The sequence below is a fragment of the Mobula birostris genome, chromosome 8 (genome assembly GCF_030028105.1).
Source record: "Mobula birostris isolate sMobBir1 chromosome 8, sMobBir1.hap1, whole genome shotgun sequence".
Taxonomy (NCBI): Eukaryota; Metazoa; Chordata; class Chondrichthyes; order Myliobatiformes; family Myliobatidae; genus Mobula; species Mobula birostris.
Genome location: NC_092377.1, coordinates 305999 through 320446, shown reverse-complemented (window position 1 = coordinate 320446; position 14448 = coordinate 305999). Strand labels below are relative to the sequence as shown.

Here is a 14448-nt window from a genome sequence, read left to right as displayed (position 1 = left end):
CTTCATTTGAATTCTTCTGTGCACCAGAATGTGTTACAACCCTGGTCAAAGCCTGCTTTCGAGATCTCCAGTTCTCATTGATAATCGCGGAGTACAACACAGCCTGGCAGCCCGTGGAGATAGGCGTAATGGCAGGTTGCACCAGCTCTCCACTGGCCTTTATTATGGCAATGGAAGTAATCATTAGAGCTTCTAAACGGAAGGAGAATGACTGGTCAGGACTACACCTACCACCAATCCGGGCATTTATGGATGATTTAATCATCCTGACAACTACCATCCCATGTACCAAACGGTTGTTAAGAAGCTCCATTCAAACATCAAGTGGGCCGGAATGACAATTAAAACAAAGAAGTCTAGAAGCATTTCTATAGTCAAGGGAAGGTTGGTTGACTATAAGTTCCATGTGGATGAGAGCAGGGAGTAAATAAGGTGCTTGAGGAGTATAAGAAGTGCAAGAAAATACTTAAGAAAGAAATCAGGAGGGCTAAAAGAAGACATGAGGTTGCCTTGGCAGTCAAAGTGAAGGATAATCCAAAGAGCTTTTACAGGTATATTAAGAGCAAAAGGATCGTAAGGGATAAAATTGGTCCTCTTGAAGATCAGAGTGGTCAGCTATGTGCGGAACCAAAGGAAATGGGGGAGATCTTAAATAGGTTTTTTGCGTCTGTGTTTACTAAGGAAACTGGCATGAAGTCTATGGAACTACGGGAAACAAGTAGTGAGATCATGGAAACTGTACAGATCGAAAAGGAGGAGGTTCTTGCTGTCTTGAGGAAAATTACAGTGGATAAATCCCCGGGACCTCCGGTGTTCCCTCGGATCTTGAAGGAGACTGGTGTTGAAATTGCAGGGGCCCTGGCTGAAATATTTAAAATGTCGCTGTCTACAGGTGAGGTGCCTGAGGATTGGAGAGTGGCTCATGTTGTTCCATTGTTTAAAAAAGGATCGAAAAGTAATCCGGGAAATTATAGGCCAGTAAGTTTAACGTCGGTAGTAGGTAAGTTATTGGAGAGTACTAAGAGACAGAATCTACAAGCATTTGGATAGACTGGGACTTATTAGGGAGAGTCAACATGGCTTTGTGCGTGGTAGGTCATGTTTGACCAATCTATTGGAGTTTTTCGAGGAGGTTACCAGGAAAGTGGATGAAGGGAAGGCAGTGGATATTGTCTACATTGACTTCAGTAAGGCCTTTGACAAGGTCCTGCATAGGAGGTTAGTTAGGAAAATTCAGTCGCTAGGTATACATGGAGAGGTGGTAAATTGGATTAGTCATTGGCTCGATGGAAGAAGCCAGAGAGTGGTGGTAGAGAATTGCTTCTCTGAGTGGAGGCCTGTGACTAGTGGTGTGCCACAGGGATCAGTGCTGGGTCCATTGTTATTTGTCATCTATATCAATGATCTGGATGATAATGTGGTAAATTGGATCAGCTAGTTTGCTGATGATACAAAGATTGGAGATGTAGTAGACAGTGAGGAAGGTTTTCAGAGCCTGCAGAGGGACTTGGACCAGCTGGAAAAATGGGCTGAAAAATGGCAGATGGAGTTTAATACTGACAAATGTGAGGTATTGCACGTTGGAAGGACAAACCAACGTAGAACATACAGGGTTAATGGTAAGGCACTGAGGAGTGCAGTGAAACAGAGGGATCTGGGAATACAGATACAAAATTCCCTAAAAGTGGCATCACAGGTAGATAGGGTCATAAAGAGAGCTTTTGGTACATTGGCCTTTATTAATTAAAGTATTGAGTATAAGAGCTGAAATGTTATGATGAGGTTGTATAAGGCATTGGTGAGGCCGAATCTGGAGTATTGTGTTCAGTTTTGGTCACCAAATTACAGGAAGGATATAAATAAGGTTGAAAGAGTGCAGAGAAGGTTTACAAGGATGTTGCTGGGACTTGAGAAACTCAGTTACAGAGAAAGGTTGAATAGGTTGGGACTTTATTCCCTGGAGCGTAGAAGAATGAGGGGAGATTTGATAGAGGTATATAAAATTATGATGGGTATAGATAGAGTGAATGCAAGCAGGCTTTTTCCACTGAGAGAAGGGGAGAAAAAAACCAGAGGACATGGGTTAAGGGTGAGGGGGGAAAAGTTTAAAGGGAACATTAGAGGGGGCTTCTTCACGCAGAGAGTGGTGGGAGTATGGAATGAGCTGCCAGATGAGGTGGTAAATGCGGGTTCTTTTTTAACATTTAAGAATAAATTGGACAGATACATGGATGGGAGGTGTATGGAGGGATATGGTCTGTGTGCGGGTCAGTGGGACTAGGCAGAAAATGGTTCAGCACAGCCAAGAAGGGCCAAAAGGCCTGTTTCTGTGCTGTAGTTTCTATGGTTTCTATAGGAAAGTAATTCCTACTGTGTCAGAAATGCCAGTTAAAGGCTTGAGGTGTCGGTACAATGTAAACCTTAGTGTTACAAATCAAGTGAAACTGCTGAGAGAAGAAATCATCAAAGGGCTTAAAGCCATCGATAAGACCTTGCTACCAGGAAACCTCAAGCTCTGGTGCCTTCAGTGTGGATTGCTCCCTCGGGTGTTGTGGCCACTGACTCTGTATGGAGTCCCTATCACTCAACGTTGAAAAGCTGGAGAGGATAGTTAGTTCCTTCATTAAGAAGTGTATGAGCCTACCAAGATTGCTAAGTAACATCTACCTGTATAGCAAAGGAGCTCTGGGGCTGACTGAAGAGTTCAAGTATGCCAATGTGGGGCTTACTTCTGATTTGTAGTGTTCTATTGCTAACAGTGTCAGGTAGTGATTGGATGGGCTGAAGGGCTTATCTCTGGTCTGTAGTGTTCTATGTCTACAACAGAATCAGATGGTCATTAGATGGGCTGAAGGGCCTGTTTCTAGTATGTTGTATTCTATGATGTATTCAGAATCAGACAGTGATCAGATGGGCTGATTGGCCTGATTCTGGTCTGTAGTGTTCTATGGTTAACAGAATCAGTGATCAGATGGGCAATGTCAAGATCTCGCTGGCTGGAGGAAAAGGTTTATGGGCTCACATGATCTAATCTTTCCGATTCAGTACCTCAGCCTTAATTTGTTTTTTCCATTAGGTTCTCTTCCTTTGTTTTCTGGTTTACACATCTGCAGAAATTGGATTACATTACATACAGTTTTCCATTTGTTATATTTCTCAGTTCTGCCTATATCCCACTTCCGGACATTTCTTTTAAACTTAACTTTTCTGTTTGCCTTCAGGTACATTCACTGTCCCATTTGATGGCCGTTACTTCATCAGTGCTATTCTGACGGGACATCGCAATCAGCGTATTGAAGCTGTCCTCGCTAAATCCAACACAGGACTGGCAAGAATAGACTCTGGGGGATTCCAACCAGAAGGGCTGGAGAACAGGCCAGTGATAGGACCCCAGCCTACGTCGGGTTCTCTGGGCATTTTCAACATAATTTTACCCCTCAGCCAAGGCGACACAGTTTGCATCGACCTTGTGACTGGCAAACTGGCCCACTCGGATGAACCCTCGACTATCTTTAATGGGGTTCTTCTGTACCAGGACAAGGACATTTGATGCCTCATCATTGCTCTGGGCTTAAGGTGGGGATATATTTATACACTAATATATTCGGAGCATCATTCACAAATGGGATTGACAACAGGAGTCCAATCTCTACATTAGTTTCTGCACTGCTGTTGAACTCTTATTTAATATAAAGCAATGTCTGATATCAGCTGCTGCTGTGGGAGGAAGGCTTGGTGATCACAGTGTCTTCAATCACACTTTACATCTCTGTCTTATCTTTTCAAGAAGACTTAATTGAACCAAAGACTCAAAACCACCCAGTCACATCGATCTGAAATGGCGATGAGGAAACATCCTGAATGGAAGAACAGACCCACCGGCAGTGCTTGCATCTGCTACGACAGAGTTTGAAAAGTGCCCAGGGACAGATTCCAAGTCTAGAACTGAAACCAGGATTTGCATTGCAGACTGATGTCACAGAAGACTGGTTATAAATAAAATGAACTCACCAATTGTTTAACGCCGGGATTTTCTGATTTCCCTCCTCTCCGCTTCCTAATGCCCATTTTCACCTCCCCTAGTCCCAGTAATACCACTGTAGAATAATAATACCTTTACTCTAGAAAGCTATCATATGGCCTCACTCAAACTAAATCACGCAGAACAAGTAATCAAAGACTTGGATAAAACTGTTGGATTTTAAGGAATTTTGTGGAGAAATATAAAGGTTGAGGCACAGCTGCCCAGAAGAGCTGCATTATAAGAGTACAGATGACGTACAACAATTGAAAGGCAATAAAACTGCAGAATGCTGAAAATCAGAAATTGAAAATATTTTCTGCTTTCATTTAAGGTCACAGATAGATTTGAAAGCAAGGGTAAAAGTGTTGTAAAACAAGGCACTGATGGGGCAGGGAGGAGTTCTGAGAACTGAAAAAACAGGCACTAAATCAACAGCATTTTCCACGGCTCCTTCAGTTTCATTTCACCGCTTAGCTGAGGAGAAAGCTTGTGACAGTTGGTGAGCGATGCAATAAGTGTATCAGAATTTTGGATAAGCAGCTGAACGGAAGGTTGAAGGTATGGTGCCCACATGGAGATAATAATTGAGTCTACAGACAATAAATGGAGGATATAAATAGCAAGTAAAGTGGAAATGGAACATACCAATGATCTGAAAATGAGCAGTTTGGCAACAAAGGGGGCAAGGGGTCAGAAATAGTTCACATCAAATTAACAGACGATACATCCTCCCACAGCCAGAAGGTGTAGACAATATGCAGTATTGCAGTTGGGACACACACGGCTACTGCAGCCTCGCTTCCAACTCCTTGTACACCAGTTCCTCTGATTTCAATTGGAGTAGGATGTTTGCAAAGGGGCGTCCAGAAAGCAGGATGCTTAAAACTACGAGAGTTCAAGATCTGCATGTTCCTCTTTGAGTGAAGGACAAGGATAAGGTAGGGAACTCTGGATTACATTAGATATTACATCCTTGGCTAGGAAAACGGTTTGGGTCAGGTATAGACTGCTGGGATTGTGAATCCCCAGAGGAGTATACTGGATACATAAGAAAGTAATCTGGAACAGGAATGTTAGATTTGTAGAAGATTGAGAGGCACAGATAGAATGGGCAGCCAGCACTTTTTCCACAAGACAATAGCCAACACCAGAGGACATCCATTTAAGCTGAGTGCAGGAAAATTTAGGGGAGATGTCAGAGTGATGGGTGCCTGGAATGCACTGCTGGGGGGATGGTAGAGTCTGACACAACAGGGACATTTAATACTCTTAGATAGGCACATGGATGTAAGAAAAATGGGTTATGGGCTGTGTGGGAGGGAAAGGTTAGATTAACCATGGAGCCAGTTTAAAAAGGTCAGCACAACATTGTGGGCTGAAGGGCCTGTACTGTGCTGTACTGTTTTATATTCTGTGTTAGTGGGTATGCCTTGTGGGAGGTTCACATTACTGTAGAGGTGCTGTACATTTTAAAACATATGGTAGATATCCAAGAATGCAGTGGGAAATGATATCATGCAGTTGATCAAGATCCCTCTATAATTTTTGATAAGTTTCATCACTGACGATATACATAGAACATAGAATAGTACAGCACAGTACAGGCCCTTCGGCTCACAATGTTGTGCCGACCCTCAAACCCTGCCTCCCATATAAGCCCCCACCTTAAATTCCTCCATATACCTGTCTATATTTTCTGATATGATCTGTAAACTTAGTAACCAAACCTTGCACATTCCCATTAATGTACTGTAGATGATGTTGTGGCCATCACTGAATCGTGGCTGAAGGTTGGTTGTAGTTGGGACTTGAATGTCCAAGGTTACACATTATATCGGAGGGATAGGAAGGTAGGCAGAGGGGGTGGTGTGGCTCTACTGGTAAGGAATGTCATCAAACCTGTAGAAAGACGTGACATAAGATCGGAAGATATTGAATCCTTGTGAGTTGAGTTAAGAAACTGCAAGGATAAAAAGACGTAGATGCAGTTATATACAGGCCTCCCAATAGTGGCTGGGAGGTGGATAGAAACCATAGAAAACTACAGCACAGAAACAGGCCTTTTGGCCCTTCTTGGCTGTGCCGAACCATTTTCTGCCTTGTCCCACTGACCTGCACACGGACCATATCCCTCCATACACCTCCCATCCATGTATCTGTCCAATTTATTCTTAAATGTTAAAAAAGAACCCGCATTTACCACCTCATCTGGCAGTTCATTCCATACTCCCACCAGTCTCTGTGTGAAGAAGCCCCCCCTAATTTTCCCTTTAAACTTTTCCCCCCTCACCCTTAACCCATGTCCTCTGGTTTCTTTCTCCCCTTGCCTCAGTGGAAAAAGCCTGCTTGCATTCACTCTATCTATACCCATCATAATTTTATATACCTCTATCAAATCTCCCCTCATTCTTCTACGCTCCAGGGAATAAAGTCCTAACCTATTCAACCTTTCTCTGTAACTGAGTTTCTCAAGTCCCAACAACATCCTTGTAAACCTTCTCTGCACTCTTTCAACCTTATTTATATCCTTCCTGTAATTTGGTGACCAAAACTGAACACAATACTCCAGATTCGGCCTCACCAATGCCTTATACAACCTCATCATAACATTCCAGCTCTTATACTCAATACTTGGATTAATAAAGGCCAATGTACCAAAAGCTCTCTTTACGACCCTATCTACCTGTGACGCCACTTTTAGGGAATTTTGTATCTGTATTCCCAGATCCCTCTGTTCTACTGCACTCCTCAGTGCCTTACCATTAACCCTGTATATTCTACCTTTGTTTGTCCTTCCAACGTACAATACCTCACACTTGTCTGTATTAATCTCCATCTGCCATTTTTCAGCCCATTTTTCCAGCTGGTCCAAGTCCCACTGCAGGCTCTGAAAACCTTCCTCACTGTCAACTACACCTCCAATCTTTGTATCATCAGCAAATTTGCTGATCCAATTTACCACATTATCATCCAGATCATTGATATAGATGACAAATAACAATGGACCCAGCACTGATCCCTGTGGCACACCACTAGTCACAGGCCTCCACTCAGAGAAGCAATTCTCTACCACCACTCTCTGGCTTCTTCCATCGAGCCAATGTCTAATCCAATTTACCACCTCTCCATGTATACCTAGCAACTGAATTTTCCTAACTAACTTCCCATGCGGGACCTTGTCAAAGGATCACAGATTAAAACAGGAAGTAGAAAAGATGAGTCAAAAGGACAATGTTGTGGTAGTCATGGGAGATTTTAATATGCGGGTCATTTGGGAAAATCAGGTTGGTAATGGATCTCAAGAGAGTGAGTTTGTTGAATGCCTATGAGATGGCTTTTTTAGAGCAGTTTGTCATTGAGTCTACCAGGGGATCAGCTATACTGAATAGTGTGTTATATAATAAACCAGAGGCGATGAGGAAGGTTATGGTAAAAGAACCGGTAGGAACCAGTGATCACGATATGATTGAGTTCAACTTGAAATTTGATAGGGAGAAAGTAAAGTCTGATGTAGCAGCATTTCAGTGGAGTAAGGGAAATTACAGTGGTAAGAGAGAGGAGTTGGCCAAAGTAAATTGGAAGGAGCTGCTGGCAGGGATGTCAGCACAGTAGCAATGGCATGCATTTCTGGGAAAAATGAGGAAGGTGCAGGACATGTGGATTCCAAAAATGAAGAAATACTCAAATGGTAAAATAGTACAGCCATGGCTGACAAGGGAAGTCAAAGCTATTGTAAAAGCAAAAGAAAGGGCATACAATAAAGCAAAAATTAGTGGGAAGATAGAGGATTGGGAAGTTTTTAAAAACTTACAGACAGCAACAAAAGCAACCGTTAGAAGGGAAAGGACGAAATATGAGAGCAAGCTAGCAAATAATATCAAAGTGGATAGTAAAAGCTTTATCAAATATGTAAAATATAAAAGAGAGATGAGAGTGGATATAGGACCACTAGAAAATGAGGCAGAAGAAATAATAATGGGGGACAAGGAGATGGCTGATGAACTAAATTAATATTTTGCATCAGTCTTCACTGTGGAAGACACTAGCAGTATGCCTGATGTTGTAGTGTGTGAAGGAAGAGAAGTGGGTGCAGTTACTATTACAAGAGAGAATGCGCTCAAAAAGCTGAAAGACCAAAAGGTACATAAGTCCCCTGGACCAGATGAACTGCACCCTAGGGTTCTGAAAGAGGTAGCATTAGAGATTGTGGTGGCATTAGAAACATAGAAACATAGAAAATAGGTGCAGGAGTAGGCCATTCGGCCCTTCGAGCCTGCACCGCCATTTATTATGATCATGGCTGATCATCCAACTCAGAACCCTGCACCAGCATTCCCTCCATACCCACTGATTCCCGTAGCCACAAGGGCCATAACTAACTCCCTCTTAAATATAGCCAATGAACTGGCCTCAACTGTTTCCTGTGGCAGAGAATTCCACAGATTCACCACTCTCTGTGGCTCTGGCACTGTGCTGGAGAACTGGAAAATTGCAAATGTCATTCCACTCGTTAATAAAGGAAGGAGGCAGCAGAAAGGAAATTATAGACCAGTTAGCCTGACCTCAGTGGTCGGGAAGATGTTAGATTCAATTGTTAAAGATGAAGTGATGGAGTCCTTGGTGACACAGGACAAGATATACAAAGTCAGCATGGTTTCCTTCATGGAAAATCCTGCCTGATGAACCTGTTGGAATAATCTGAGGAGATTACAAGTAGGATAGATAAGGGGATGCAGTGGATGTTGTATATTTGGACTTTAAGAAGGGCTTTGACAAGGTGTCACACATGAGGCTGCTTACCAAGTTAAGAGCCCGTGGTATTACAGAAAGTTACTAACATGGTCAGAGCATTGGCTGATTGGTAGCGAGTGGGAATAAAAGGATCCTTTTCTGATTGGCTGCAGGGGTCGATATTGGGACCACTTCTTTTCATGTTGTATATAAATGATTTAGATGATGAAATAGATGACTTTGTTGCCAAGTTTGCAGATGTTACAAAGATTGGTGGTGGGGCAGGCAGCGTTGAGGAAATAGGTAGGGTGCAGAAGGACAGTGGCACATTAGGAGAATGGGCAAGAACGTGGCAAATGAGATATATTGTTGGAAAATCTATGTTCATGCACTTTGGTAGTAGAAATAAATGTATGGACTATTTTCCAAACAGGGAGAAAAATCAAAAAATCAAAAAATTTGAGTTGCAAAGGGACTTTGTAGTCCTTGTGCAGAACACCTTAAAGGTTAACTTGCAGGTAGAGTTGGTGGGGAGGAAGGCAAATGCCATGTTAGCATTCATTTCAAGAGGTCTAGAATTCAAGAGCAAGGATGTGATGCTGAGGATTTATAAGGCACTCCCCTTGTGAGGCCTCCCCTTGAGTATTGTGAACTGTTTTGGGCTCCTCATCTTAGAAGAGATGTGCTGGCATTGCAGAGGGTCCAGAGGAGGTTCACAAGGATGATTCCAGGAATAAAAAGGTTATCATATGATGAACATATATATTTGTCATATACATTTATGATCTGGATGATGGGGTGGTAAATTAGATTAGTAGGTATGCAGATGATACTAAGGTAGGTGGAGTTATCGATAATGAAGTAGGTTTTCAAAGCTTGCAGAGAGATTTAGATCACTTAGAAGAGTGGGATGAAAGATGGCAGATGGAGTTTAATGCTGATAAATGTGAGGTGCTACATTTTGGTAGGACTAATCAAAATAGGACATACATGGTAAATGGTAGGGCATTGAAGAATGCTATAGAACAGAGGAGTCTAGGAATAATGGTGTATAGTTCCCTGAAGGTGGAATCTCATGTGGATAGGGTGGTGAAGAAAGCTTTTGGTATGCTGCCCTTATAAATCAGAGCCTTGAGTATAGCAGTTGGGATGTAATGTTGAAATTGTACAAGACATTGGAGAGGCCAAATTTGGATTATTGTGTACAATTCTGGTCACCAAATTATAGGAAAGATGTCAATAAAATTGAGAGAGTACAGAGGAGATTTACTAAAATGTTACCTGGGTTTCATCTCCTAAGTTACAGAGAAAGATTGAACAAGTTAGATCTTTATTCTTTGGAGCACAGAAGGTTGAGGGGGGACTTGATAGAGGTATTTAAAATTATGAGGGGGATAGATAGAGTTGATGTGGATAGGCTTTTTCCATTGAGAGTGAGGGAGATTCAAACAAGAGGACATGAGTTGAGAGTTAAAGGGCAAAAGTTTAGGGGTAATATGAGGGGGAACTTCTTTACTCAGAGAGTGGTAGCTGTGTGGAACGAGCTTCCAGCAGAAGTGGTTGAGGCAGGTTCAATGTTGTCATTTAAAGTTAAATTGGATAGATATATGGACAGGAAAGGAATGGAGGGTTATGGGCTGAGTGCAGGTCGGTGGGATTAGGTGAGAGTAAAAGTTCGGCAACAACTAGAAGGGCCAAGATGGCCTGTTTCCGTGCTGTAATTGTTATATGGTTATATGATTATATAACATTTAATAACTCTGGCTCTGTACTCATTGGAATTCCGAAGGATGAGGGGGATCTCATTGAAACCTTTCAAATGCTGAAAGGCCTAGACAGAGTAGATGTGGAAAGGATGTTTCCCATGTTGGGAGAATCTAGGACAAGAGGGTACAGCCTCAGGATAGAGGTGTGTCCTTTCAAAACAGAGATGTGGAGAAATTTCTTTAGCTAAAGGGTGGTGAATTTATGGAATTTGTTGCTACATGCAGCTGTGGAGGCCAAGTCACTGGGTGTATTTAAGATAGATTCTTGATTGGACATGGCATCAAAGGTTATAGGGAGAAGGCTGCAAACTGGGGTTGAGCAGGAGAAGAAAAAAGAATCATCTATGATTGAATGGTGGAGCAGACTCGATAGGCCAGATAGCCTAATTCTGCTACTATGTGATATGGTCTATTAGTATTATGACAAGAGTGACATCAGCTCTGATCTCAGGTACACCGTTAGTCACAAGCCTCCAGTTTGAGAAACAATGTTCCCCATTACCCTCTGCTTCCTACCATGAAGCTAATTGTGTATTCAATTAGCCAGCTTTCCCTGGATCCTATGCAAACTAACCATCCAGAGCAGCCGAACATATGGAACCAGATAGATTATGTTTACCAACCCGCCCTCATCGGGCTTCTTGGTCACTTCATCAAGGAACTCAATTAAGTTTCTAAATCATGATTTCCCACACACAAAACCATGCTGACTACCCCGAAGAAACCCGTCTTTTCAGATGTATTGTATGTCTATCTTAGCCTTCAGAACTCTCTCCGGTAACTTTCCAATGAGATAATTCACAGGCTTTTCTCTGCTGCCTTTCTTAAATAAAGGAAAACTTTCACCAGTCTTCTAGCACACCAGCCATGACTAACAATAATGCAAATATCTCAGCCAGAACTCATGCATATTCTGCACTTGCATCCCACCGGATCAGGCTCTGGTGACTTGTCTACCTTCTCACACTTTAAGACCACAACCCAGAATTAGGCCATTAAGCCCACTGAGTTTCGTCCACCTGGTTTATTACCATAGAAACATAGAAAACCTACAGCACAATACAGGCCCTTTGGCCCACAATGTTGTGCCAAACATGTGCTTACTTTAGAAATTACCTAGGGTTACCCATAGCCCTCTAATTTTCTAAGCTCCATGTAGCCATCCAGAGCCTCTTAAAAGACCCTATTGTATCAGCCTCCACCACTGCTGCCAGCAGCCCATTCCACGCACTCACCACTCTCTGCATAAAAAACCTACCCCTGACATCTCCTCTGTACCTACTTCCAAGCACCTTAAAACTGTGCCCTCTCATGTTAGCAATTTCAGCCCTGGGGAAAAGCTTCTGACTATCCACACAATCAATGCCTCTCATCATCTTATACACCTCTATCAGGTCATCTCTCATCCTCCGTCGCCTTAAGGAGAAAAGGCCAAGTTCACTCAACCTATTCTCGCAAGGCATACTCCCCAATTCAGGCAACATTCTTGGAAATCTCCTCTGCACCCTTTCTATAGTTTCCACATCCTTCCTGTAGTTAGGTGACTAGAATTGAACACAGTACTCCAAGTGGGGTCTGACCAGGTTCCTATATAGTTGTAACATTACCTCCCTGCTTTTGAATTCAATCTCATGGCTGATGAAGGCCAATGCAGCATATGCCTTTTTAACCACACAGTCAGCCTGCCTATGGACATAGACACCAAGATCCCTCTGATCCTCCACACTGCCAAGAGTCTTACAATTAATACTATATCCTGTCATCATACTTGACCTCCCAAAATGAACCACCTCACACTTACCTGTGTTGAGCTCCATCTGCCACTTCTCAGCCCAGTTTTGCATCTTATCGATATCCCGCTGTATACTTTGACAGCCCTCCACACTATCCACAACACCTCCAACCTTTGTGTCATCATGAAATTCACTAACCCATCCCTCCACTTCCTCATCCAGGTCATTTATAAAAATCACGAACAGTAAGGGTCCCAGAACAGATCCCTGAGGCACACCACTGGTCACTGACCTCCATGCAAAATATGACCTGTCTACAACCACTCTTTGCCTTCTGTGGGCAAGCCAATTTTGGATCTACAAAGCAAGGTTCCCTTGGATCCCATGCCTCCTTATTTTCTCAATAAGCCTTGCATGGGGTACCTTATCAAATGCCTTGCTGAAATCCATATACACTACATCCACTGCTCTACCTTCATCAATGTACTTAGTCACAACCTCAAAAGACTCAATCAGGCTGGTAAGGCACGACCTGCCTTTGACAAAGCCCTGCTGATTATTCCTAATCATATTATGCCTCTCCAAATAATCATAAATCCTGCCTCTCAGGATCTTTTCCATCAACTTACCAACCACTGAAGTAAGACTCACTAGTCTATAGTTTCCTGGGCTGTATCTACTCCCTTTCTTGAATAATGGAACAACATCTGCAACCCTCCAATCCTCTGGAACCTCTCCTGTCCCAATTGATGATGTAAAGATCATCGCCAGAGGCTCAGCAATGTCCTCCCTCACCTCTCATAGTAGCCTGGGGTATATCTTGTCCAGTCCCGGAGATTTATCCAACTTGATGTTTTCCAAAAGCTCCAGCACATCCTCTTTCTTAATGTCTACATGCTGAAGCTTTTCAGTCATTGTAAGTCAACCCTACAATCGCAAAGGTCCTTTTCCATAGTGAATACTGAAACAAAGTATTCATTAAGTACCTCTGCTGTCTCCTCTGGTTCCATACACACTTTCCCACTGTCACACTTGGTTGGTCCTATTCTCTCATGTCTTACCCTCTTGCTCTTCACATACTTGTAGAATACCTTGCGGTTTTCTTGAATCCTGTTCGCCAAGGCCTTCTCATGGCCCGTTCTGGCTCTCCTAATTTCACTATTGAGCTCCTTCTTGATAGCCTTATAATTTTCTAGATCTTTATCATTACCTAGTTTTTTCGAACCTTTCGTAAGCTTTTCTTTTCTGCTTGACTTTCAACAGCCTTTGTACACCATGGTTCCTGTACCCTACCATCCTTTCCATGAATCATTGGAATGTACCTATGCAGAACTCCACGCAAATATCCCCTGAACATTTGCCACATTTCTGCCATATATTTCCCTGAGAAAGTCCTGGGTATGACTCTAAACTGCAACCGGTGATGAGGCTCTGATTGGGGACTTTCAGAGCTTTGGGGAAAGTGGAGTTACCCCTTAGTCATTCATTGCTCCCAGGGCCACTCTGACCTGGAACGGCAGCACCTGCAAGGGTTCCTGCTCAGGATATGAGCGGAGGCCAACGGCAGATCCGGCAGGTTCAGTAACTGAACTTATGACGGAGAAGGCGGATGAGCTAGGACCTCAAATGTCAACGGCTATAGTACAGGTGGATGAACACTTGGGAAGAGAAATGGCAATTTCTTTAGTTCACCCAATAGTAGGCAATAGCAAACCACCGTTGCTAGATATTAGGTTTCCTAGAATCTATTTGCTAAGAACACTATTGTCGAACTCACAAAATGTATCACACAACAACAGCATCAAGAGGATCTTCAAGACAACTCTGAAGATGCTTCGCTCGGTAGGGTTGATTCTGGTCAGCAGGGGATCCCTGACCATCATCAAGCAACTGCTCATAAAATTTATTCTTGTGGAACATCCCATACTAATGGAGTAGGAATTCTTATGGATGAAAACATGGCAAAAAGTGTTTTAGGACATTGGGCAATATCAGGAAGAGTGCTCCTTGTTAGATTCAGAGGACAACCATTTGATCTAACAATTATACAGGTATATGCACCAACAACAGATGGAACAAATGAGGATATAGATAAATTCTATGAAGAGCTTGAACAAGCAAAGAATGGTTGCAAATCTCAAGATATTGTTATTGTCATGGGAGATCTACATGCTAAAGTAGGACAAGGTGCTGA

General features: G+C 42.7%; 1 protein-coding gene across 1 annotated transcript in view; it reads left to right on the top strand.

Moving 5' to 3' along the window:
* Window positions 1–4334, top strand: part of emilin1b (elastin microfibril interfacer 1b) — an 83294-nt gene extending 78960 nt beyond the window's left edge. Inside the window, exon 8 of the mRNA XM_072264673.1 lies at window positions 3222–4334. Within this exon, the coding sequence (XP_072120774.1) occupies window positions 3222–3550 (329 nt within the window). The 3' untranslated portion in view covers window positions 3551–4334. The remainder of the gene's footprint in view (window positions 1–3221) is intronic.
* The last annotated feature ends 10114 nt before the right edge of the window (window positions 4335–14448 follow it).